Source organism: Euwallacea fornicatus, chromosome 9 (genome assembly GCF_040115645.1).
Source record: "Euwallacea fornicatus isolate EFF26 chromosome 9, ASM4011564v1, whole genome shotgun sequence".
In the NCBI taxonomy this organism is placed as follows: domain Eukaryota; kingdom Metazoa; phylum Arthropoda; class Insecta; order Coleoptera; family Curculionidae; genus Euwallacea; species Euwallacea fornicatus.
This window is the reverse complement of record NC_089549.1, coordinates 15596-43373: the sequence shown is the minus strand read 5'-3', so window position 1 is coordinate 43373 and position 27778 is coordinate 15596. Positions and strand designations below refer to the sequence as shown.

Genomic DNA, 27778 nt, shown 5'->3' with positions numbered 1-27778 from the left:
CAAGTACCTAACTGAGACGTGGAAAATCACCAATACCTATACAAGGATTATTTTAAGGTTCTGAATTTTGTTTTCTCCATCTCAGTATGACAATCGTAAAAGATTTCGAATCACCAAGTTCATTTTTGTCTCACATTAGACGATTAAATTACACTTAAATCTGTAATATTGATAAGGCTTATCTCAGATTATTATTTAGAAAGGTAATTTAGTTTGGTTCCCTATTAATGTGTATTATAACAACAAAGAGAATGTGAACTGATTTTCAGTTCTGCAAATAGTAATATGTATAAAAGAAATAATAATAGGTAGGTAAATGCTTGGGTAGATGTAGATATGCTTGCTAAAGTTCTTGTCAACAATAGGTACAACAAATTTTTAAAAATCTTTAGGTCATTTCATTACCTAGCTATTGATCCAAGTTAAAGTCTTCATCCAAATAATGTGTTTGGAGAAAAACATAATACATTAGCAGTGTACATACATGTCATTTCAGTTATAGCAGTTTTCATTTTTAAGCTTAAAAGCACTATGTGAATACAAAAGATGAAAGTTTTACAGCCATTAGTAGTTTAACTAAAAATTATTATCTATTATGTAACTATCAATTATTAAACTTATATGGTTTAGTAATGAGTTAGATGATTGTACTATAGCTTTTTGGATTCATCACATTACAATTTATTTACAGCTATTTTCAAAGAACTCCATTCCAAGCAGTAAATGAGGAAGACCTAAAAGTGTCAATTGGTGGTTTGAAAGTAGCCGTCCAAGCCCAAGCCTCAGGTTGGGAACCTAGTTCTCCATGTAAAAAAGAGGCTGAATATTATGACCTTGATGATGCTGATGACCAGTCAACAGAATCCTTGAGATACGCTACACTTTCTACAAATGGAGGACTGAGAGAAGCTTTTGTGGACCAATTTTTGGATACTAGGGATGAGGCAAACATTAAGAATCTTCAAATTGATCACCACCAGCAGAAAATACTGAATGATAATACAGATACATCTATAACACATACAGATAATATGCCTTCTGATTTAGAAGCAGAAAAAAACAATATGACCGCTTACAAAAATTGTTCAGAATTGAACCACAACACAGCTTATGACAATGTGGGATATGATTTTATTTCTGGTAAGCACCCAATTTATCAATTAAACCAACTCAATAGTAGGCAGAGTGAAAGCAATCCGAAGAAAGCTTTTGAAGCTAGAATGGGTGAAGCAATACAAAAAAATATGGACACAATTCTCAACAGATGTAGTGTTCCTTCTTTTTTAGTACATCGGGAAGCATAAAACAGCTAATTGTTATTGTACTGTTTCCTACCTTTCAGCAATTATTGTTTACCTAATTAGTTAATTAGGATTCGTACTAGAAATTGCTTCTTTATCATCACACATTTTTAGTTATTAAAATTATTTTTTTAGACGGAAATATTATACATAGACATGCCACTATTATTGTTTCTAAAATGGAAAAAGACCACACTTTGATGGAAAATACTCCTGAGGCTGAAGAGTTAAGACGGTATGTAGTGACATATGTTGAGATGCGTACCTATATTTAATATGTTATTCTTTTAATTAATTGTTTCGACGCTGGCCACAAAGACAATTGACAGACATTGTTAGTTATGCATACACTCTTCTTCCTTCCTTCTGCTATTCGCAAAGCTGTTGTCGTAACGTTCAGTTCTATCTTTTGTTTTGTGCAGTACATTTTGTTGACAAAACTATTTGTTATTCAAAATAATTTATTTGCAATTTTTCCCATTTAGGACGGCTTTAAGAGATATGCCTCAAAGTCTAACACTGAAGCGGTGTGTTAAAGATAAGCTTTCCAAATCCGTCAGTGGCAAATCTAACAAGAAGAGCTTGACTGTCTGGAGAACGTTTAAATATCGCACTAGTATGGCCTTTGCAAAAGTAAGTCGGAAGTATTTTTAAGCGTTCCAAGGGCATTTTGTCATATTGGTGCATGCATGCATGTCCTTTAACGTTTGATAACTGTTAACTATTGGTAATAGTCATTTTTAGGTTCTAACCTATCTACTACACGTTTTAATATAAATGATTCAGTGTTTATGTTAATTGAGATATAAAAAACATTAAAAATGTATTTGAAAATTACTGCAATCTCTTATCTAAGTGTTGCTTTGCTGCAGCTAAAACTAGATATCAAAGATTTGGGGTATTCATTGGAATTGTGGTACGGACCATTGAAGCAAATAGAAGGAAACTTTGGTACTGGCGTTGCCTCGTTTTTCAAGTTCTTACGATGGCTTTTCATACTTAATTTACTCATGGCCTTAATCTCAGTGGGATTTATAGTCATGCCAAAAGTAACGCAGGATACGTACCAACAAACATATGATTGGCACATATCTGATATAATTACTGGTCAAGTATGAAAATATTTTATTTTAAAACTTGCAACTATCGATTACTTATACTATATTTTGTAATTTTTTTAAATTTGTTTTAGGGTTATCTCACACATACTCCTATGTATTATGGATTCTATTCTAATCAGACTCTTGGTAGTCACAGTTTACCATACAGCATGCCTCACGCCTATTTTTTCACGATGCTATCAATATATTTTGTTTCGTTTCTAGTTATTGGCGTTAGGTTTGTTTTTTTTTATTCAATTTAGATTTTGCTAATTTTTGTGTTTTAATGTAGTTGGTGTTGGCAGTAGATACTAATTGCTATTCGGAATATTGTACCGTGTTTTATGTCATGAAAAATTCTCGAAATGCAATGGATGTAAAAATACTTTCATCCCGTATATAATCGAACTTTGCAAAGGTTTATAGCAGGCTGTTTCATTGGTTTCGTTTTATCGACCACACTCATTTGACAAATTCTGCTAATGTTAACGTTTATTAGGGGAAAACCCTTCACTTCTACGACGGTCAGAGATTTTAAGATATAACCAAATGTAATTTGAACTTTTATTCGATAGTGCGGCAAGGTCATACCGAAAAAGTTTCATAGAGACTGAAGGCGGATTAAAAAATGTTTTCGCAACGAAAATATTTTGTGGTTGGGATTATAATATAGCCACTAAAGATGCAGCAAATCTGAAATCCAGGTCTCTCTACAACGAGTTAAAGGTGAGTACTTAACTGAAATTCATGACGTTTGTTTCATAAAAAAAAATGTATTGTTGATCGTTTATTAGGAATTGGATTGGGAATTTGCGAAACAAAAACGTATCAAGACGTTTTGTGATAGGTTTCGAATTTTGGGGACGCAAACTTTTATGAATGTTCTTGTTTTATGCGTCATTGCCGGCACGGGAATAACCATTTGGTTTTTTCTTCATAATGTATTCAAAGACTTGAGAGTTGTTATTGCCCCGGTTATGATTAATGCAGTCATGACGATCATGCCAATGTTCCTAAGCTTTATTGTCAGGTAGGTCAATTGATGCAAGATACTTAAGTGATTTTTTTTTGTATATTTTGAGGGGTGCATAACACAATTGAGTTAAAATTTAGTACAATTTACACCCCTACAAAAGGAATATGATCACAATTACTTTATAACTTTTGTAATGAAACACGTTTAGAATTGTGTTTCCATTCAAACAACACAAAATAAAGTTGATATTCAGTTTTTTATTCATTATATACAATGTAGTCTACGGCAGTAGTGCATGTATTCGAATCTCGTCAACAGTTAGACGAACAGAGGCAGAAAATAATGCACATAACTTCAAGAAAGTTTCTTAATATTCGCCTGATTATCACCTTCACCTTTGTGTCATATGTTGCTGTTTTTGTTATGTAAATAATTTTCTCTAATAGCTTATTATTTTCAAAATAGGTATGAAGACTACAAAAACCCTAAGATATCTATCTATTTTACGTTGGCTAGAACTTTCTTGTTAGGAGTAACTTGTATTGGCGTCTTAATTGCATATTGGTTGAAGAACGTCAGGGTAAGTTCTGGTTTCTCCGTAATTCTTCTCTTCAGTTGACGCAAGGATTTTTTCAGGATTATGAATGTTGGGAGACTTCCCTAGCTCAGGAATTTTACAGAATGATAATATTCGATTTCATCATTTCAGTGGGATGTACCGCATTATTGGATATCTTTATGTTCCTCATATACAAGTAAATATGTCACAAAAAGAAAATCACTCATATAATAGTCAACTATGTTTCCAGATATTATACGAAAAATATTCATTTGGAATTCGACATTGCATGGAACACGGTTCAGATAATTTACAATCAAAGTTTATTTTGGGTTGGGTTGGTTTTTTCCCCGCTACTTCCTGTCGTGATAGTAATTAAGCTGTTTTTAATTTGGTACATTCGATACCTGATCGCTATTTACTTATGCAAGCCCTCTGCAAAATCCTGGAGAGCTGCTCAAACTTCTACCTGGTTCCTCGTTATGACTTTCTTAAGTTTATTGTGCATAGGGGGGTTAATCTGTTACGTAATTTCAAAGTGAGTTGAGCAAAATCGCATAAACTTGTAAGCCAACAAATAATATTCGATATTACAGTATCGACACTTCAGTTAACTGTGGTCCCTTTAGAAATTACAAATATATTTATGAAATGGTCACTTTGGGCATACTGAACTTAGAATCAAATAGTACCGTTTGGTTTGTGGTGCTGTTAGTTACAAAACCTGGAGTAATCGCTATTAATCTGTTATTTTTATGGTAAATTCACCATTTATGGTCTAAATTTCTCATTTATCCTTCATGGTCTCCAACCGTAGCGCTTTAGTTTATTATTCGAGAGCGAAAGCCAATGCAGAAAAAGAAATTGTGGCACAGTATCGACATATGCTAAGGTTATCGGCAAGCGATAAGAAACGATGCAATCAGTTGCTGTCCGACGTTACTAAAGGACGTGAGTATATGCCATATTGTTCCGATATAAAAGTTAATTACCTACATATGTAATACTAGTAGTATTTTTCACTAAAGTATCATTCGAATTTATATGCAGGATGGCAATTTGAATCTAATAATCGATTATTCAATCCGGAATTGTATTCGCCAGAAACCGCAATAGCTGGTGAAATCGGCGTGAATTCCACAGGTAATTATTTCTGTTTCCTAAGTTCGATACTCGCATACTCCGATGCACACAAGAAATTCATCATCTATATTGGATTTACATAATCCAATTTTAAGCATGTTGTTGACTTTTTCAGATGAAATTCCTGGTCCGTCTACATCCTATGCGAAACGTTTTAACGGCGGTGCCCACTCGAGTCAATATTCAAGAGCGAAAAAATACACCTGACCTGATTAACTTTAAGCGCTGGGCTCGCTTCTACTGTATGTTCCACAAAGTGTTTCTGAACGAGTGTTAAAAAATTGAAATCACCGAATTATGAGCTTATTTCAAGATAAAAATTTCATATTGAGACGTGTTCTAAATTGCTTTGATTTTAATTTATAGAGTATAGAAGTTAAATTTGTTTTCGATTTCCATTAATTTCTCCGTTATTTGTAATTTGATAATTAACTCGAAATTGGTGGTAACAATCATTTTAACTTTGCTAACAAACTGAAATAACTATTATTCAAATAATCAACAGAGCGTTACTTTTTTCGTGACTAATCTAAATATTTTACATCAGAATTTTTTTTTTTATAATTAATTTTGCTTAATTTCTCATATTTTTTATTACTAACAATAGTTTTACAGATATTTACAGAGAAATTAATTAAAATAAAAAAATACACTTCAACGCCTTGTAATTTAAAATGGAAGCAATTTAAGAAATGCCTTTATATGAAGATTTTATCTTAAAATAGACTCATGATTCACTCGTTTCATTTTTACTATTCATTAAGAGACACACTATATATTTAACCAATTAATTGGATGGAGTCTTAATCGATCGGCAATAAAACCTTTTTGCATTATTATTTTGTGTTGTTCAACTATATTCCTTTAATCTGTATTTAATTAATTACTATCACAATGTTAACTTAATTTTGAAACAAGTACTTATTGAAATAAACAAAAACTAAATACTGGAATTACAAAATTTATACACGACACGTAATTCTCGGTAACTGTATAAAAAAAACGAATAAAACACACTCGATGTATGTTTAGGTGGAATATACTAGTGGGATGATTAAAAATAGTGTTGGTCCTTTTTCCTATCAATAATTTTAAATGAATATTGCGTAGCATATTTTCAAAAATCAATATTTATTACATTTGCGTCGATATCATTAATAAATACTACTCATTTTAATAAATAGGGATTAAAACAAAACAATACTTTTAAATGGACGGCAGATTAATGTAAGACGTTAACGAAGCGGCTTAATAATATTCTAGACCTGAAAGCAAATATTACAATCCCCTTAAACAGAAGTCGTAATGCCTTTTTATGCACGTAACGTGTTAGTTTAAAATATAAATTGAATAAAACTTATTCTATAAAACAGTTGAACAAAATAGGCGGTTTAATAAGTGGGAGTCATATTTTCCTTCTCCGCTTTTGTCTTCTGCGGTACCTAAAATACAATTCAATCAATTTATTTCAAGGCTGTTGTTGTAACAACACAATAAAGCTGCTTACCTTAGTGCCACTATTAGCTACATCTTCAAAGGGCCCTTTAAAATGTGGAGAATTCAGCAGGTTCTCTCGAACTCTAGACAAGACGTTCTTTACCTTGGAACCTTCCCCTATCGAAGACCTCTTAAATGCTGGAATACCCGAATCTAAAATAAACAAACATAAAATTACCATAATGCAAATTCCAACTCGCACATCGTACCTCTTTTATCCTTCAAAGGTTTCAATTGATTTTCACCCAAAGAATTGTTCCTAACGAATATCGAAACTTCACAATTAGATAATGACACGTTAGACTTTTTGTTTCCTGGTATTGTTTTGCTACTTGTTGTTGATGCTCGACCAGCGATTAACGATGGAGACGACGGCTTCACGATGATGCTAAGGATTAAGTAAGATATTTATAACACGTGAGTTATGAATATGATTGTAAGATAGAATTACTGACACAACTGACAAACTTTGGAAAACTCTTATACAGGGCATCTCAAAAAACTGGCATAATCGTGAGGGGGACGCCTTCTTAAACAGGTCACCCTTCTCTATCACTTTAAAATGTTGGCTCTGTATATTGGCGAAGGAGCGACAGCATTCTTATGTCAATATTTAGAACAGAAAAGACTCATACCTTGCGAGTTTAGTTTCTTTGCCTGTCGGAGTAGAAGCTGCCATTGGCTTACGGAGCTTAGGCTCCTAAAAACGAAAATAAATGATAAACGAATGGTTTTTGCCCAGTTCCGTTAGTGTGCTTAATGTAGAATTTTGAACTAGACAGTTGGGTAAATCATTTAACTCACTTGCGTTGGAGTACTAGACAAACGTTTTCGGTCAGGAGTAACCTGAACATTCTTGTTAGATGTCACCGAGATAGGAACAATGTGATTTCTCACCATATTTTGAACCGGTAATGTAGCCCTGTAAATAACAGAAACTTATACGATTCTGTAATGTGTATAGGCACAACGAACCGTAAAGGTTGGAATTTGGAGCGTGTTTTAGGTCTCTTAAGTGGGCCAGAAACGACGTTGTTGCTAGAAGACGACGGAACAGAATTCGATATTGTTTTCTTACCTTCGGAGTTCCTAACCGACTTGTTTAGAGGCTTAGAATTCTAAAGAATATATACATGTTGTATTTCATAGGGAACTTTAAAATATAACATACAACTAATTCTCTTTGGAATTTCACGTAAGGCGATTTCGGTTTTGAGCATGGCTGTTTAGATTCACCGTTTTCCGTTCGATCATCAGATTCACCAAATTTTTCTTCAGTTGCGGAGGAATTACCCGAATCCTGCAATTTCTTCATTCCCATTTTTGTGAAAATTTATCTTAAAACTCCCATTGTAGCCAGTAGCGAATTAAGACCTGAATATGCTCACGATATATACGAATCGCATGTACATTTTCCTTTACGAATTAATTTTTTTCCCCGTGAACTGTAGTTCAAGTTCAGTTCTCTCTGCTATTTTCGAGACTGGCTACAGGAAATTAGAATTGTACTAATACATCGATAACTTTTCAATTAAATTCACTGTTTATAAGACATGAGGAAAATAATGAATTTTAATCACTAATTTTTATTTCATAGAAATACCTGATCTCCATGATTGCTCAGTAAATTGAATAGCTGAGCGAGTATATGGTGTCCATCTTCTTTTTGAGAATTGGATAAATATTCATTCTCGTTGATGATATCTGATAGATTTTTTATTATTACACTGATATTTTTCTGGTCAGGAACGGGATTTAAACGATTGCTGTTGTCAAAGCAATCCTCCGAAATACTGGACTGACAACCGACCTTAGGTCCCGGTTGACTAAAACTGAAACATTAGAGGAACAACTTTTATTAAAGTATCCCAAAAAATTTAAAGGTATCTAATCTCTTCATCTCTTACCACAAATCAATAGGTGAAACAATCTCGCGTTTGGTGTCCTTTATCAACTTGACCCTATCCTGTAGGTTTGTAGGCTGAGTACCAAACATTTTGTCTATCTGTTAGTAACAAATGCAAATTTACTGTAGATAACATCCAAATTGACTTATTTATTTAATAAAAAGCCAAATTGCAACCTTAGGATGGTTGAAGAAGGAATGTTTATTTTGATTTATTCGTTGGGGGAAAAAAAATTCCTGGTCGAAATAGCAAATTTTCTTTAAAAATCATACGTACAATCGGTATCTTGAATAGAGTCACTACCAAATGTTTAAATTGTTATCAAAAACATATTCCCATTTTTTGGAATAAGAAATGGAACAAAAAAGACCTGAATGCGCGCGTATTTTTGTTTACCATTTCGAAAAATTTTCCGTTAGCTATTTATTTAGTAAATAGTTGTATTTTTTACTTTAATATTTGCACACTTGACCGTATAGACAAAAAATATGATCGAACATGAAATTATGAAAATTCAACGGTCTGGACATAAAGACGAAGAATATTGTCCATCGTTAGTCGTTCTTGGATACGTGCATTAATAGATGCATAAACTTATTAAAATATGAAATAACAATGAACTTACCATTTTGGCAATGTCGTCATTACCATAAATTTGAGCCTTCATCTCTGAACTATTCGTAGAGGAATCAAAGTCAGCAGCCCATTCCGGTTGAGGTGTCGAATCTAATAGATATCTTTCATCGTTAAAAGAGATCTCTGAAATGGAGCCTTTAAAAAGTATGGACCCGTTTAATAAAAATCAAAGCCATTTACCATTCTGATTCTGTCCACATTCAGCCTTTATAAAAATCGAGTCATCCTGAAAACACATATTTGAAAATATATTTTCACCTAAATCTTACAAATTTACTAAATTTAAACCACCCTCGGCAATCGAACTATTGGCACGAACGTTTTTCACGACATTCAAAGCTTCGTTGCTACAAGTATTTGCCTGTAACATTCCGGGTAACGATCGGATGCGATGCTTAATCTTAATTAAATCTTCGGTAATATTTTGGGGCCTATTTGTAGCTCTAGAGGAAACTGAACGAATATTTTCGGATACTCGGAAGGCGTTGTTCAAAGGATCTGTTACTGCAATGGGTGAAATTTGGCTGGTGTCTGAATCCTTAAATAACAATAGGTCAAGTGAGTATTTCTTTTGCCCCTTACGACAAAATGTGTGTACGATTTTGTGAGAATACGAGAATGAAAGCTCCTGTAAACTATCGGTATTTAATAAGGAACTCACAGCTTCTACAGATGGATCACTAGAGACATTACAAGAAGTAGATATTTTTTTAGCATACGTCGATAGAAAGGCACGATTTTGTTCTAGAGTCAGAGATATTGTTGAGTTGGCTGGTTCTTTGGTATTTGCTATTAGTATGTGTGGAAGTGAACCTAACAATCAAAATTTAAATAAAGCCTTCGAAACCGCTTCCTAATGTTAACTTACCATTCATAGGTTTCTCAACAACAGGACTTTTGAAGCCCCATATTGCCTCTGATTCATTTCCTAAATCGATAGCACTTATATTCAAGATACCTAAAGATTCCCTAGGACTTATAAGTCTTTCAGCTAAAGAGTCCCTATGAAGGGCATTATTCGACAGAACGTCTAAAAGTCATAAATCACAATATGATCAATCATATCTAACTCCAACTTTACCTAATGAATTTTTAGTACTGTTGTTGGTTAACCAATTATCATCAAGTAATTGCACACCTTCTTCTGAAAAACGTTTAAATGACAAGTAATGCGAATAATTTTTTTTTAGATTTTAAATTTTAACTTACCTGGGGCTTTTAAGAAAGTATTATTAAGTGAGGGAAAAATCGGATCTTCCTTGATATCGGGTATGATGAAGGTATTGTCAACCATTTTTTAAACTTACAATCTCATCAATATCCACAATAAGGGTTGTAAAATCTGTAAATAATTTAATTCAAATTTTCACAATATCCCCAAAATCATAGAGTAATTTGTTTAAAAGTTAGCTCTTCATATATTTCTTCAATCATTTGATTGACTTAAGATTTAGTGATAATTTGTCATACAAATTTGCAGTAGACTTTTTTCGAATGAAGACATAATTTCACATTGTTGATAACATAGCTAGTTTTAGGCTCACTATGACCCATTGTCTTTTATGTCATGTGTTTGTAGTTTTTCATATAGAAAGTAGCTGTTAATAGATTAAAATGCCCAGCTCTGAACAAAGAACTAAATTAAAGTATCCTTGGAAGAGTCAACTTTTATATAATAAAGAGTAATCGATGCATTCCTACTACAGCAAGTATTACACTTATCAATGTACCTCAAATTTTCAATTAGAAGAGACCTGAACTTTAAATGTGAACTCTTGATGAATCATCCTTAACATGTGCCAAAATGAGGACTAAGGATTCAACTACTGATAAATTATTGCGAACTAAAATACTTTGAATCTACCTTGAACCTACGTACCAAAATACCTTAACAATCTGTTTCTCGAATAGTGCTTAACTAAAAACGTAATATAAAAAACTAAATAGTTTTATACATACTCCATCAGCTGTTTGCATAAACCGGTAAAATGTTGAATTGGTACTGAATCAGATTGAATTGTTGAATAAAACATCAAAACTATGACTACATAATACAAATGCAAAAATAATAATACTCTATTTAAATTTCAAATTTTTACAAAAAAATAAAATTTAACGTTAACGTATAAACTTAACCAAATTGAATAGATAGGATTGTCAATACTATCGATAATGTCGATCGCACAAACGATTTGAACCAGAAAGATGTCCATATCGACTTTTTTAGAAGACTAAAATGCTCCCACGTTGGACCCCATTCTCATAAAAGAACAACTGCTTCATTTTGTTGCTATTTCTGATTAGTTATTTTTGTAACAATAATAAGTATGCTTAACTCTTTCGCAAAAAGATTAGCTGCAATGATATATGTTTTATCCTGCTTGTGCCCTATTATCTATGTAAATCATTAGAGGTTATTATCATTTACTAATTAACTACATGACATCAGTAACAAATAGATGCCTCATTGCGACTCATGAATGTGAATGTGTTGACAGTTAAGTGGTAATAATATATATATATAAAAAAAATGAGTTCTAGCGTCAACGCAGTTTTCCCCAATCCTGATCAAACTTGATAACTCGTTCGACCTACAGGAAAGGGGAATTTACGGAAGATAATCCTAAAAATCTAGATATCACCCGTTCACAACTGTTTCTAGTAGTATTTCCAGGCACTCTTATGAGGGGGGCACTTCCATCATTGAAGCCAACTAGACATCCCTTTGAAAACAACGGAAATTTCGAAAAGCATTAAATTTTTATAAATGGTGACATCTGTGAACCTGTTTTGTAAACTTCGGTAATTTTTTTTTTGGTAATGAACTGAGTATTTTGAATAACAATTATGACACTCGGATGTCAGTATCAGACCGCGAAAGCTCTTCGTTTGTTTTCAATAAACGAAAAGTAGAAATTAACTTAAAGTTTTAGATTTGAAATAAAAATATAATCTCATTCAAAATTGAGAAGTAGAAAATAAGAAAGGATATCATCCCGGTCGATTAAAAGAATATCTATAGAACCAAGAAAGAGGTAAGAAAAAAAAAGGAAACCCATTCCTAGAGGATCTTCCAGGGACTCCTGTTTTGCAAAATATAGGCTCCCCTATTCCCCAAAATTTGTGAAATAATAATAATATTTCCCCTCCTTCAAACGCAATCAAAACTTATCATTGACATTGTCCCAAAGCAGCAGACCTCTCATAGAGGACCACATTATTTTCATCAACTATTCCTCTCTTTTTAGTACAAAAACCACAGACAAAACATGTGGAACTGCGGCGTTCCAACCTGACGAATTGAAATGGATTCGACTCCCCACTAGAGCAAGTAATAATCATTATCATTCAGAGTATTTCAGATATAGCATCGGTTGGGTCCTCAATTTCTGGGATGATTGAGAAAGTAGGGCTTTTCCACGACTTCACGGCCTTTACCAAGGTAGGTACAGTCAACTTTGGTCCATCATTTTTAATCGAAATTTAGGATAAGTAAAATTGGACTTTCTTGCGTTTCAAGCGTCAGCCGTGAGCATCTCCGGTTTGAGGAGCCAAAACCATTTGTAAATATTGGCTCTTACGTAGGCAACTCCAGCGGTTTCTAGCATTTCTTTTTTGTGTAAGTGTAGAGTACATTAAGCACAAGCGCGTTATTAATAACAATCACGAAATCTTGACAATTGGCGGAGTAGGTTTTGTTCGGGAAAGATGGTGACACGACGGTAAGGTGGACAAAGGCTTTGTCGTCGTCATCATCATTACAAATATCAACGACGATCAGAACGTAATAAATTGTACACGATCGTTTTTTTGTCAAAACTCCGATTTCTTTTCCGATAGATTTGTCTTTATTTTTAAAATAACAAACGTATTTGTCGAGTCCTTACCGATGGTATAAAGTGGTTCGGCCTGGAAGCACCGAAAGTTTATTTGGGCGAGGACAATATTATAATTTACCAAATATCACTTTCTAAACCGAAACGCGGAAATTTATTTAAAATGTACATTTCAAACGAAATTTCATTCAAAACGTTTTGTCGTTAATTACAATTGAAAAGCGTTCATCTCGTGCCAGTCGTCGACAGAGAGAATATAATACTCTTAACTAGGAGAAGGTGAAAAAGAAAACAAAAACCCCCATTGCCATTTGAATTTCTAGCGATTTCTCGTCATCGGTTATTTTGAGAGTTTATTAAATTTTTATGTTGGGTAGTTTGTTTCATTTCTAAAACGAACAACGGATATTTTTCCTTTATCTAAGAGTTATCGATTTTTTTTTCTTGTGTGGCGCCATCTATTAACTTCGATTTCTACTCCAACCAAATTACAGTTTCCTTCCTTATTTCACACCCGCCATCTACCGTCTAGAGGCAGAATCTTTTACAGATTTCTTCCCATCAAAATTACAGTTCCCTTCCTTGTTCTACATGCGCCATCTACCGTCCAGGGGAAGAACTTTTTACAGATTTCTTCCCCGCCCAATTACAACTTTCCCCACTTGATTTTTCACCCCTTTTTTTATCACCTGCTTACCCATAGGCGTAGGAGACGCATTTAGGACGGCCCGCGCTCCTTCAGAACCACCCCCATTACCCCAAAAACAGGCATACGGAAGGATTAATTTGGAAAAAAACCTATGAACTACACCACTAAACATACTAGAACATATCGAATGACAATTAAGACATTCCTTGTCAACAATCGAACCGCGAAAGTTCGTTTTGTGTTTTCATTAACAGAAAAGTGGGAATTAACTTAAAGTTTTAGATTTGAAATAAAAATATAATCTCATTCAAAATTGAGAAGTAGAAAATAAGAAAGGATATCATCCCGGTCGATTAAAAGAATATCTATAGAACCAAGAAAGAGGTAAGAAAAAAAAAGGAAACCCATTCCTAGAGGATCTTCCAAAAAGTCCTGTTTTGCAAAGTATAGGCTCCTCTATTCCCGAAATATGAGAACTAATAATAAAATTTCCCCTCCTTCAAACGCAATCAAAACTTATCGTTGACATTGTCCCAAAGTAGCATTCCTTTCTTAGAGGACCACATTATATTCATCGATTTGTGCTCCTGCAATTGGAAATTACCCAAAACTATTCCTCCGGTTTTAGTACAGAAACCGAAGCGTTCCACCCCGACGAAGCGAAAAGAATTCCACTCCCCACTACAGCAAGCAACTATCATTATCCTTCAGAGTCTTCGAGATATAGCATCGGTTGGGTCCTCAATTTCTGGGATGGTCGAGAAAGTAGGGCTTTTCCACGGCTCCACGGCTTTCACCAAGGTAGGTACAGTCAACTTTGGTCTATCATTTTCAATTGCAATTTAGAATAAGTAAAATTGTACTTTCTTGCGTTTCAAGTGTGAATGGGGCGCGTCTGCCTTTTTGGGTGGTTTAAGCCCTAATCATTTGTCAATTTTGGCTCTTTCGAAAGCAACCACTTCTATACTTTCAAAGGTTCTCACATATTTAGCATTTATTTGGAGAAATTTGCTTATTTCATCTTAGGGTATTGTTTTATTAACAATGTGAGAAATGTTTATCGGAAGGGAATATTTATTTTAGCAAAATTACAATAATTTTTGTTTAAATTTCCATTATAGTAAATTAGTTGATACATCTTTATCACGGTTCTCATTTATGTGGCTACCACAATGTATCAACAACGTGTCTTTGAAATAATCCACCAACCCTTTGTTGGTAGTTTAATAATTGAAAATTGTAACATAACAACACATTTTAAATAGTGGCATAAAAAATAACAGTCATAGATAAAGAAACAGTGTTAATTAATGTACATATAATTATTTTCAGAATTTCATGCAATGGTTTTCTTTAAAAATTGCCATTTAAAGAAATCCATCATAGGTGAATACTAAACACTTAAACATTCGGGGAATTCTTCCTATGAATCGTCGTTACCCCGCTTTGTATCCGCTGTGGCGGCGACGTTGCCATTTTTGTCTCTCTCCGAAAATTGCAATAATTTTATAATTTTCACCTTTCTTTATAACAAACGTTTACTTTTATTTATACGAGATGTTTTTGGTAATAGAAAGCTATAACTTGCCATTGGGGAAAGATAGAAAAGACAGATTCCTCAATTCTTTTCGTTTCCCACTTTTTAAAGCGATAAGTGCTTTAAACTCATTACACAGAGATACATACGAATATGATTATGAAGTTGTTAAAACTAAAATTACTCTGTTAATAATATAAGCTTTATTATTTAGCACTGGTTTAATGGAATTTGAATTTGTTAATGTAAAATAATCGATTTATAGGTAAAAATTTAACAAAAGAAGGTGAATGAGAGAGAAGAGATGGTACAAAGGGGGTAATGAGGGGATGTTGAAGGGTTAATTTGCATTATTCGTTAATGCAAATTGACCCCCCAACATCCACAATGATGAAAATTATTGAGGAAACCCAATAATTTTCAGAAAAGCATTCATTGGAAGAATTCCCTTATTTTTTTGATTTCTTGCCCAATCCGGCAACACTGTACGACACCGGGCCCAAAGAGGGCCCGGCAAAGAAACGGACGCAACGCAAAGATACGTGGAGAATAAACCCTCCAGGTACCTTGACGAGGAGTCGGCCTCTCGACCGACCCCTCTTTGGGGGTCTTAACCCAATTGTTAGATCCGGCAGAACAACAACGACCACAAGCCGGAGTCGCCCCCCCGGTGAACGGGCAAACGGAGGAATCATCAATGGGGCCAGCACCGATGAGGCCTTCGTTCACGACGCCCCCCGAAGAGGTGCAGCAACAAGTGCCGCTGTCGTTAACTGGTCCAGATCCCGAGGGAAAAGACGGCGACAGCCACCGAAAACTTTACTAGTCTAAGTTCTAGGATTTTGCGAGGAGACGGTTTTTTACCGGTGGTTCCATCTGCGGCCACGATAGGAATCGAACGGTACCGAAGGGCCATCTCAGAGGGAGCTGGTGCTGATCGTCACAAGTCGGAAAGTCAGCGAAAGGGAAGGTCCCAGACGGCAATTCGTTGCAATTCAATTCGACGCAATCGTCGGGAACCACCCGTTCTATCCTCACAACGTAACGAACAAAGGATTAATTCCTTGTTCTTGAATCAAAAACGGATCAATCCACTTATTTCAAGAGGAACGATCCAGATTCAAACGTTTAGAGGGAATAAAGATGACAAAAACGTCGTCGACAGAACGGGGGGTTCAAAATGGGATGGGGGGCAAAATGGGGGCCGAGACGGAGGATCGGAAAAAGGGCGTTAAGGTACATCAGGTAAGAACCCAAAATAAAACTAACAGAGCAGAGAAGAGGAAAATTTGGTTCAGGTTAGCAGCAGCAAGGGGGCACACCATTGGGAAGTGGCTCGATATGGTTATCGAGGCTGCAGGTAGGGAGGGTGTCACCTACAAACGGTAGGGGGCGACTCGCTAAAATAGGTAAAACGTAGGGTTCACAGGGCGTAGCACCTCAAATCCTGGGGACCTAGAAAGAAGATTGCACCACCAACTTCAAGTTTAAGGTTCTCGAAGAACCTTAACGAGCAAGTAAGCAAGGGGTACAGGTCAATTTTGGGCAAAAATTTCCACATTTGCCTAAATTCGCTCCTTATTAATCGATTCACACATCTAGCTTTTACAAAAGACACACTTTGATACATTTTCAGTAGGTAGGTAGGTTTAGCTCGACCAGAACTTTGACTCGAAAGAGTCTGAGTGACCAACGAAGAGGCAGGATGTCATCGTTTGCCCCCTTTAGCAAACACTGAACACGTTTTATACACGGGTTCACTTTGACAAGACAAAGGGGGGCCAGGGACACATCGAAGTTTCATCGACATGGACTCTGTCAGCAGGAACAGGGAGTTGGTATTTGTTAATAATTTTTTAGTAACTCTTTTTTAGCAGCAGAAATGGCATTCGGTAAATTCGTAAGGTGCATTTGGCGTAAGCAAGGTAAAAAGGAGCAGAGAGCAGAACTTGTCGGAGAAGAAAATATCCTAGGTAAGCACAGAAATTTGATTTTAATTTGAATATCGAGTGCTTATTTCCAACAAGGTACGAGTAAAAAGGGTTACTATCATACAGCAGTAGGGTCTCTATACAGGGAACTAATTTAAAATTCAAAATACAACAGTTATACAAAGTGTGTACTACATTAATAACTGAATTTTTTAATTGAAAAAGTAGGCATTCATCCATTTTAACAATAAAACATCTTCAAGGTTAGTTATTTAGTTTTTTTTTTAATTTTATAGGGAACGTAGGAAGCTGTAAAATATAGACACATAAAAGGAATAATTTTTTTAACTTCAAGTTTTTATAGATATTATTTTTTCTTTAAACAAATTATAACGTGTAGGATCTTTCCTTTTATTTCTTACACAGCTATTTTAACAAAAACCATTATTTACAACAAGTAGATAGTTTCTACTCAAATATAGTAGAGTTCAATGTAGAGAGAATTTTTTACTTGTATATTATTATTGTTTTGGTAAACATATACACGTTCATACACTGACTCATTTGTTTTAGAGTTAGTCCGTAAAAAGTTTATCAAAGGTACGATTCCATTTTCGATGAAAATGTGTAGTTTATACAGCTCTATAATTTAAAAAAAATCAGGGCTAAACCGCACAATTAATAAAACTAATGCAAATTAGGGGACAGGTTTAAATGAACATTTTTTCATAAAATATGAGAAAATATGAGAAGGAACCTTCTCTTAAAATTAATGACATCACTTAACTTGCACCCAACATGTATATTTCTTTTAAAATTTATTTACAGTGTATTTCCTAAAGGTAAGGAAAATGTTTTATTAGAAACTTATCAAAATTTACAGCTACAGTTTCTCACTGGATTATTTTAAATGAATTAATTTTAAAATTACCTAAAACTGTTGAAGAACAAAATACTTAAAATTACTCAAAGAACAATCCAACCCCTAACTACTAATTCACCTATTATTATGTAGGAAACACACTGTAAATACACACATTTGATTCTGGAGGTGAGATCACCTACATTATTACCAAAACGTCCATTCAAAAAATAATTTTAATTCTCTTCTTCATTCCTTTAAATATTTGCATCGTTTGCATCGAAGTACCAAACACCAAACACCCTGTAGATTTACAGTTTGCATTAAGAAATAATTCCAATACTTCACTTTTTTCTTTTTGTTTTGTAAATGCACAATTGTTGATACAAGCCTTTTTAGGTTAACCAAAGGATATAGAAAAATGAGGAGGAGGAGAAGGAGGAGAATACGACGGCAGTAGCAGCACAAAGACAAAAAACAACAGCAACGTAGCAACATAGTTACATAGCTTCGAGACTACAGTGGATAAGGAGGATTTAAACAAGAACAGAAAGAAGATTTTCTCACAGCCGATTCACGTCACCTACAGAGAAGAAATATCATAGGTACAAGATCGTTCACGCCATTTGACAACAAGTTTCCAGTAATTTCAAAAGTCATCATAGTATTTTGTAAAAATGTAACTTCAATATTTTAATCTCTCTAACGTTCAAGTCGATTACAATACATTCCAGAGAGTATCTGATATGGCGTGAACGATCCTGTATTTAAGTTTAGATTAAGCATTTTTCGGGGTAGTCATCATTCGAGTTAGCAACAAACTTTTAAAGAACGGATCGGGTGAATAATCCTCCCTCACACCCTCACACAAGGGGCGAGTCTCAAGTAGGAGTTTTCTTTTTCTTTTTCTTTTCTTAATACGAATCTTCAGGTTAAATTTATCAGAAATCCGAAATATCAAAAACGACTTCTTTACGACTCCAAAACAATCATTCCGTTCCATACTTTTTAGACAAGACGCCAAACTTTTATCTATCGCGACATTTTAACTAATATAAGTTCAGTCCATTTCCACAAGATTAAGCGAAAACACGATCTTTACAAAATATCACACATTAAGGGTCATTTAAATAGTTTTGAACTTTTTAACTTGAAATTTTAATGTGAATTAAAAGAAACACTTCACAAACTCACTTAAAAAATATATTTTTTTTTAAATAAAAAATTGGGTTTTTGAACCATACGAAACAGCAAGACAAAAAGACAACTTTTACACCTACTAAATATAACTAGAAGAGAATAAAAAACAGGAATGAATATGTTCCATGTAGAACTTAAGATTTATATAATAATAATAACAACAACAATAACAATAGAATCACAGCATTTTAGGAATAGTAGGATTTTTGGTGGTTTTTTAGATTTCGGAAAAATATGAAACGTCACATAAAGATTTCTCTTAACTTTTCGAAGTTGACATCGCGACACAAATCGAAAACTCCCACTCAAGACGTATTTCGCATATACACGGTGTAGCGTCTGGTATTAGTTGGCGAACTGGTATTAGTTGGCGAACCTCGGCTAACCGGAGATAGATAATCGAAAAGTGACTGTTGCAACAATAACTCGGGCATAGTTTAACGAAATTTTGCAGTGACGCATAGCTCGATTAGGCTAACATCTAACATTCGCCAAGGTTCGGGAAACGTAAAAAATAGGAGCCAAAGCACACGTTTTCTTCGTAACTTTTTCTTTTATAATTTTTTCGATCGTTCGGCTAACAATTCATTCGGTCCTTAATTTATTTGAATTTCTTCATCGTCATAATAATTTAGATTCCCAAGTTACTTTACAAGTTATCTTAGAAAATATGTCAGTTTAAAATGCCTTCTCTAACAGAACCAGAACGATTTCATTTTTTTTTATATTCAAGTCGAGAACGTAGTTTCAAAATATACATATACACACACATTTGCCAGGTTACTATTACATTTATCAGGTTATTATTAATTTGCCAGGTCACTATTATATTTTTCGGGTTACTATTACACTTTTCGGGTTACAATTACATTTGTCAGGTTAATATAATAATTTTCGGGTTTTTCTTTTAATTCTTTTCATGAAACGGTTTAAAGCTACTCATATCGAAGGGTACTAGCAGCAAGGACGAGACTATTAGTTCTCACTTTTATATAATTCACGTAATTTTTATTTTTTCTTTTTTAATTGAAAGCTATACGTCACTGCAAGGTTTCATCAGGGTAAATTCAGTAATTCAAAAGACATTCGAATAATACCGTTGATTACACGATTCGAAAAGAAACGACTAAGACACTTTAAGCGGCAATCCACCAACGGGTATTAGTAGTGTTGAGTCACCAATCTAGATTTTTAGAACAATCGCAACGAAAAAACCGCAACCCATCACTCCTCCTTTCTTTCTTTTTTTGTTCCTAGGAAATCGGTAGTCTTTTCTCTCAGGTCATTCTTTCTAATCTTCCTCTCTAGTTTCGTTTTACACGACGGGTTCTATTCTGTTTCCAAACCCAAAACCAAAGCATCCAAATCAGTGATCTATTTCGGATTGTTTTTGAACTATTTATCGTAAACACGTCAAGTCGCCGACACACATTTATTTATATTTCTCGCATAGATTCACGGAACATCTCAGTTAAATTTGAAGTTCAAACAAACATATTTAAAAAATGTACATACAAGCAAATAACACGAGTCGACTTCAAAGTTAACATTAACCCAATCTACGCGATTCTCCGTTAACTAATTCACGTTAAAAAAAAATATTTACCAAGCAAAAAAGGGTTCTAGAAATTTAGGATTAGCGACTTTATACCAACTAGGGTTTTAAAGTGTCATCGTCGTTTTTCTTTTAACTAAAAAACTAACACGGTAAAGAAAGTGTAATCAACAGGAATATCGTTCGGGAGCGGATCGATACATTACGCGATTTTCGACACACAGGGTGATTTTAGATAAGTGGGACAGGCAAAGATCTAGAAATCGGAAAGATCTACAAAAAAATGTTGAAACGAAGTCTTCTTTATATTTTCAGGGCTTCAACTTTTTATAGTGTAAATTTGTTTTTTTAAGGTCAGCTACACCCGTCTTTTGGGGTCAACTTCATTTTTTCAAACGTAACAACAATTTTTTTTTTGGAGATGCGAATTCTTTATCGGCAGTAAAAATATTTTTCCTCGAAACATTTTTTTGCTAAAAGTAACGAAATTCACAATAATAACAGACACTAAAAAAAACATTTGATAAAACTTTATTAAGTTTGTAGTAAATTAAAATTTATCACAAGAAAAATGAGTCCAACAGACGTCGGTTTTTTACGAAACGATCGTTTAGTATTTTCCAGCATTTCAGTCGTAAAGTTTCGACAAGAGTTTTTGATTCGAATTTTCAAGTCTTCGGTACTCGACCATAAACTACTTTTTTTTTCAACGATTCCACAAAAAAAAATCTGGTGATCAGGCGAGCCAGTTAACTTCACTACCATGCCCAATCCATCTTTGTGGGAAAGTGCATTTAAAATTTTTTCCACATTTCGTAACATAAGGAGCGGTAACTTTTTTTTTTTAACAAATTTGATAAAATTGGACTCTAGCGTTCGCGAGATAAGTTTGGTATTATTTATTGTGAATTTGATTACTTTTTTTTACTGCCAATAAAGAATTCGAACCTCCAAAAAAAATTAAGTGTGAAATTTTGGATATTCGCTCGTTTCACTTATCTAGAATCATCACCGCGTACGATCCATTTTTATTTTATCCATTATTATTTTTTCCTTTTCTTTAATTTATCATTTCTTTTAATTTTTATACATACTAACCAACAAAAGACACCAAGCACCAGACTACAATTAATTATACGATACCGACGAATTCACAGACCACTCTCGTCCCATCCCGATCGCGGTATCTTCACCCCTTTTCATAGAAACAAACGCCCTAAAGACCGAACATAGACATAGACATAGACACAAACACTATTATTCACCGACATACATATGTATTTTTTTAAATATTTTTATTAATGTTTTTTTTATTTGATTTGTATAATTTGTATTGTATATAGGATGAGTCAGGAGGATCGTGCCAAACTTCGGGAGCGTGTTAGACATGAAAAATAAAGTAAAAGAAAATTCTAACGTTATCCGATTTTCGTTTGTTTACAAGTTACGGCGTAAAAAAATTATAAATTAACGTTTGGATATCATAGTAAATGTTGGGTAGTGGGGTGAGGTCTGAAGACCTCGAAAGCCAATTAATATAATACATCAATATCACCAATACCAAAAGTACACTTATGGTAAATAGAATCCTAGTTAGAAAATTTCTATTTACGCCATAACTCGCGAACAAACGAAAATCGGATAACATTAGAATTTTTTTACATTTATTTTTCACGTCTAACGCGCTCCCGAAGTTTGGCACGATCTATATATGTATTTTTTTTGTCGTAAGCACTTCTTTCCGATTTCAAGATATCTGTTTTCGTCTCACTCATCTAGAATTACGGCGTACTATTCAATTTGTTTTTTTTTTCATTTGATTTGTAAGTGTATTACACACAGGATCATTCAGATTCGACGCTCATCATTGAGATCTCAGGAACCGTAAGAGATACGAGGTGGGTCAAATCGGGGCGAAGTCGTACAATTGGGAGCTTAGGAAAATTCCCATTACTTCCGGAGATATCCGAAAAAATAATTAAAAACGAATGGCACGTTATAATCGCCACCTTTTTTGAATTTTAACGAAATGACGTATCAAACATAAACGTTTTCTTAAACACATAAATAAAACGTCACGACAAAGTATCCTCGTTCTTGTTTTTCAAAGCACTCTTAGCAAAATCATTTTTCATCAAATTGCAGGTTGCAGGAAATATTTACACGACTTAAGTATTTTCTAGAAGATGAAAAGTGGCAATTATAACGTTCCTTTCGGAATATTCCAAATTGTACGACTTCGCCCCCATTTAACCCGCCTCGTATCTCTCACGGTTACTTGGATCTCAACGAAGAGCGTCGAATCTGAATAACCCCGTATATATACATATACGTCGGAGATTTATCAGTCCTCAAGTCTAGAAATGTAAAATTTGAGTTGGCAATAAGGGCCATTCGTGAAAACCAGGACGAACAGGTGCCATTGGAAATGGAATGGGAACCGCGAAGAAGACAATAATTAACAAAAAAAGAAGGTAGCCGTCGAGCAGTAGTGAATTCGTGAGCCTCGTTTTTATTTTTTTATCATACCATCAATCGATACGAAAAAAAACATAAAAATTATCAATGACGGAGAACATCGCTAACATTACTTCGACACATGTATGTCATTGATAATTTTAATGTTTTATTAAGTAAATGGATAGTAAGGCAAGACTAACGAATTCACTTCCCTTCTTTTTAATTACTGCCTTCTTCACAGTTTCCATTCCCATTCCCCGTGGTCCTCTCGACTCAAGGGAACGGTACTCGTTCGTCCTGGTCCTGGTTTTCCCACGGACCGAAACTTCACACACGGCCCTTCATTGAGTCGTTAATAGTGACTAGTGACCTCGTCCTACGTTCTCTTCATCTCCACGATAAACCCGTTAACCTGTTCTTCAGCCTCATTGCTAACTCAAATTTTACATTAAAAACTTAAGAACTAACAAAATCTCCGACATATATATGTCAGAAGAAAGAAACTTCTTCTTATAGCGAAAACAAAAAAACACAAGTTTGTGAGGGACTTCTTTATTTGCCAACGATTGAGAATGGAATGCCCCCTCGCAAGGTGTCGGAGTCATTCCCCGGGTATCTGTTTTTCCCATCCAATAAACCTGCCATACCATCCACATTCTTCCCACGTTTCCTCTTTATCTTTTAACGTAACGATCTACTTTTACAAGTACAAGTTTAGTCCATTTCCAAGGGAACACTCATAGGTGCTTGTGACATACCACATATGCCCAAGGATAAGATATAACACTATCCTTGCAAGGTGGCAGGTTTATTGGTTGTTTTGAGTGAATTAATAACTAACCCCGTGTCACTTTACTTTACGAAAGCTACATATACATATTTTTTATTTGATTTGTATAATTTGTATTACATATTAATATTTTTAATTTCTTATTTCTTTCTTTTAATTATTATTTTATTTTTTACTCTTTTTCTTTATATTAATTTTTTTCTCTTTCTTTTTTATCATCTTTTATTTTTTAATCCTTATTTTTTTTTCTTTCAGTGTTATTATCATTTTTTTTAATTTATTGTTTTCTCTCGATCATTTTTTATTTGTTGCTACTTATTGTTTTCTTAATTTTTCCTCTTTCTAATTTTTATATTTCATTCTTTTTCTTTATCTATCATTTCTTTTTATTTTAAATATTTTTATTTTTTTCTCTTTGGTTTTTAATATTCATTTATTTTTCTTTAACTTTGTTTTCTTTCTTTTTTCTTCAATTTTTTTATTATCAATTTTCTTTACTTTATTTTTTATTCTCTTTCTTTTTTGTCATGTTTAATTTTTATATTTTCCGCTTTCGTTTTTATTATCTATTCTTCTTTACTTTTTTCATTGTTCATTTTATGTTCTTTATTTTTTTTTATTTCGTTTTCTTATTGTTCATGTTCCTTTCTTAATTGTTTTATTTGTTATTCTCATTCTTTTTTCATTTTTTAATTGTTATTTTGTTCTTTCGTTTTTATAATCTTTTTCTTTACCTTTTTAATTGTTCATTTTCTTTTGTTTTTTATTCTCATCCTCTTTTCATTTTTTAATTGTTCATTTTTATTTCTTTCGTTTTCTTATTATTCATGTTCCTCTCTTAATTTTTTTATTTGTTATTCTCATTCGTTTTTCATTTTTTAATTGTTATTTTGTTTCTTCGTTTTCTTATTATTCATGTTCCTTTCTTCATTTATTTTTTATTCTCATTCATTTTTCATTTCTTAATTGTTATTTTGTTCCTTCGTTTTCTTATTATTCATGTTCCTTAATTTTTATTTTTTTGTTCTCATTCGTTTTTCATTTTTTAATTGCTATTTTCTTTTTTTCTCTTTACTTTTTTCATTGTTTATTTTCGTTTCTTAATTTTTATTCTTTCTTTTTGTATCTTTTTTTTTTAATTCTTATTGTCTTTATTTTTTTATTCATTTGTTTTTCTTTATTTAGATTTTTAACTTTCGTTCCTTAATTTTTTTTATTCAATTTTTTTTTTTAAATCATTTTTTTCTTTAGTGTTTTTAATTGATTATTTTCATTTCTTAATGCTTTTTATTCTTTTTCTTTTATCATTTTTGTGTGTTTAATTGTTTTTTAATTCATTTTAATTTCTTTATTTATATTTTTAACATTCTTTAATTTTTTTTTTTTTTTTTTATTCTTTCGTTATCATTATCATTTTTTCTTTATTATTATTCTTTTATTTATTTAAATTTTATCTTTATTGTACTTTTTTTTGTTATATTTCTTTTATTTATATTCTTTTTATTATGTTTTTTTAATTGTTATTTGTTTAATTATTGTTGTTTGTGGAATTGTGTGTGTGAAATAAGAAACAATGAAAATGCCTCCAGTTGTTTTACTTAGTATTAAGAACCCGGGTTGGTAAGAAAAAAAAAAGAAAATAAGTCAGGTTAGTTCAGAAATACAAAAAATAAACAACCCGGGTTAGTTCAAAAAAAAGAAAAAGCTCAGGTTAGTTCAGAAAATGGAAAAATAGAAACGAATCCACGCCAAATTGAAAAATACATTTTGAATTATTCTAACTGATTTGAATTGGTATCTGTCTCATTTCCTTCTTTCTTTTCCAGGGATGGATCTGAAGCTGAAGCTGAAGTTGCCAAGTGCGAGGACCGACTTAATGTGGCCAGAACAATAGTGAGTGAATAGTGAAATAGTGAATCAGTGCCTTTTCTCGGAGGATTACATCTGAGTAAGTCCACTTTTCTACTTTTCTGTCTTTGCCTTTTCTGCCACCAAAGTAGGTACGGGACAGAACGGACCCTTCCTTTTGCCTTCATCCGGGATTTACCGGTAGAACCACCCAATCCAATCCAATCGTATCGAATCGTAAAAAAGCGAGCACGAGCACACGAGCAGTACCGGAGGGCAATCTCAGAGGGAGCCGACGGTCACAAGTCGGAAAGTTAACGGGGAATCCTCACAACAGAACAAAGGAATAATTCGCCATTCCTTATTTCTTTGTTCTCGAATCAATCCACTAGTTTCAAAAGGAAAGATGCAGATTCAAACGTTTAGAGTGAAAGTGAAAATATATAGGTACGTCGTGTCGTCCACGAAATCCTCCTCGAATCGTTCGTTCACACAAGGGGGCTCAAAATGGACGTCGAGGGACGTCGAGGTACACAAGGTAAGAACCCGAAATAAAACTTCAACAGGGCAAAGAAGAGGAAAACTTGGCAGCAGCAAGGAGGCACACCAGTGGGAAGTGGCTCGATATGGTTATCGAAGCTGGAGGTAGTGAGGGTGTCACCTACAAATGGTAGGGGGCGACTCGCTAAAATAGGTAAAACGTAGGGTTCACAGGGCGGAGCACCTCAAATCCTGGGGACCTAGAAAGAAGATTGCACCACCAACTTCAAGTTTAAGGTTCTCGAAGAACCTTAACGAGCAAGCAAGCAAGTGGTACAGGGAAATTTTGGACAAAAATTTCCACATTTGCCTAAATTCGCTCCTCATCAATCGATTCACACATCTAGCTTTTACAAAAGACACACTTTAACACATTTTCAGTAGGTAGGTAGGTTTAGCTCGACCAGAACTTTGATTCGAAACAGTCTCAGTTACTAGCAAAGAGGTAAGAGGGCATTATTTGCTCCCTTTAGCAAACAAGTTACATATAACATATTTTTTACATGGGTTCTCTATGACAAGATCAAGGGGGGCCAGGGACATATCGAAGTTTTCTTTATCGACTAAAGTAAATTTGTAAGCAAAGTAAAAAGGAGCAGGAACACGGTGGAGAAGAAAAAATCTAAGGTAAGCACAGAAAGTTAAAGTCGATTTGTATTCGAATATCGAGTGCTTATTTCCAACATAATACAGGGAATTAATTTAGGAAGGGCCTCGTCAATTGTTGTTAGAATGCAGTCAGAAAAAATATTATAATAAATTCAAAGTGTGTATTACATTACATTAAAAACTAAATTTTTCATTTAAAAAAATAGGCACTCGTCCTTTTAACAATAAATAATTCCTTCGATACATCACCAATTTTTTTTTTTCCTTAACAGCACAAATGTTACAAGCCTTTTTAGGTTAACCAAAGGATATAAAAAGAGGAGGAGGAGGAGGAGGAGGATACGACGATAGGAGCAGCACAAAGACAAAAAACAACAGCAACATAACTTCGAGACTCTGCAGTGGATAAGGAGGATTCAACAAGAACAGAAAGAAGATTTTCTCACAGCCGATTCACGTCACGTACAGAGAAGAAATATCCTAGGTACAAGATCGTTCACGCCATTTGACAATAATTTTCCAGTAATTTCAAAACTCATCATAGTATTTTGTAAAAACGTAACTTCAATATTTTAATCTCTCTAACGTTCAAGTCGATTACAATACATTCCACAGAGTATCTTTTTTTTTTTTTTTTTTTTTTTTTTTTTTTTTTTTTTTTGTTGGCGGGGAGGAAAAACCTTCATAGGTACCCGATCTGGTGGTCTGGCGATCGGGTTATGTGGGATTCATCCTCCTCTTCCTGAGAAGAAGAAGACGCCTACCCACTAAAAAACCTCCCCTCTTCTTCGCACTGCTCGTCCGGTACCGCCGTCATGGCATTCCTTCAGACGAGTGGCGGC

At 33.9% G+C, this 27778-nt stretch overlaps 2 protein-coding genes and 2 long non-coding RNA genes across 9 annotated transcripts; 3 read left to right on the top strand and 1 right to left on the bottom strand.

Annotated features, from left to right (window-relative positions):
- Nucleotides 1-159: 159 nt before the first annotated feature.
- LOC136341181 (transmembrane channel-like protein 7) lies at nucleotides 160-5918 on the top strand. The gene is made up of 15 exons (XM_066285856.1): nucleotides 160-308; nucleotides 692-1140; nucleotides 1437-1536; nucleotides 1787-1934; nucleotides 2174-2413; nucleotides 2494-2639; nucleotides 2977-3127; nucleotides 3196-3431; nucleotides 3843-3957; nucleotides 4014-4132; nucleotides 4187-4474; nucleotides 4533-4694; nucleotides 4754-4887; nucleotides 4987-5079; nucleotides 5195-5918. Exons 1-15 carry the CDS (start codon nucleotides 286-288, stop codon nucleotides 5284-5286), a joined length of 2496 nt encoding a protein of 831 aa, XP_066141953.1. The 5' UTR covers nucleotides 160-285; the 3' UTR covers nucleotides 5287-5918.
- A 273-nt stretch (nucleotides 5919-6191) lies between these two features.
- On the bottom strand, nucleotides 6192-11234 carry LOC136341182 (uncharacterized). 5 transcript variants are annotated; one of them, XM_066285858.1, is made up of 17 exons: nucleotides 11079-11234; nucleotides 10329-10461; nucleotides 10201-10263; nucleotides 9988-10149; nucleotides 9781-9932; nucleotides 9397-9657; nucleotides 9300-9345; nucleotides 9109-9254; nucleotides 8484-8581; nucleotides 8180-8408; nucleotides 7748-7885; nucleotides 7552-7694; nucleotides 7381-7498; nucleotides 7212-7276; nucleotides 6786-6964; nucleotides 6587-6729; nucleotides 6192-6521 (listed from the first exon to the last, which is right to left on the bottom strand). In XM_066285858.1, exons 2-17 carry the CDS (start codon nucleotides 10411-10413, stop codon nucleotides 6471-6473), a joined length of 2079 nt encoding a protein of 692 aa, XP_066141955.1. In that variant the 5' UTR covers nucleotides 10414-10461; nucleotides 11079-11234; the 3' UTR covers nucleotides 6192-6470. The 5 variants fall into 5 exon arrangements, with proteins under 5 accessions (XP_066141955.1, XP_066141957.1, XP_066141954.1 ...); XM_066285860.1 differs by lacking the exon at nucleotides 11079-11234 and adding an exon at nucleotides 10999-11016; XM_066285857.1 differs by lacking the exon at nucleotides 11079-11234 and adding an exon at nucleotides 10850-10977.
- An 836-nt stretch (nucleotides 11235-12070) lies between these two features.
- On the top strand, nucleotides 12071-13118 carry LOC136341098 (uncharacterized). Its single transcript, XR_010732440.1, has 3 exons — nucleotides 12071-12154; nucleotides 12368-12561; nucleotides 12640-13118. It is a non-coding gene; the product is annotated as an uncharacterized lncRNA (long non-coding RNA).
- Nucleotides 13119-16466: 3348 nt separating this feature from the next.
- Nucleotides 16467-27539, top strand: LOC136341102 (uncharacterized). Of its 2 annotated transcripts, none has more exons than XR_010732441.1 (4): nucleotides 16467-17114; nucleotides 18334-18539; nucleotides 25766-26954; nucleotides 27233-27539. It is a non-coding gene; the product is annotated as an uncharacterized lncRNA (long non-coding RNA). The 2 variants fall into 2 exon arrangements; XR_010732442.1 differs by having other exon boundaries at nucleotides 27209-27539.
- Nucleotides 27540-27778: the final 239 nt, after the last annotated feature.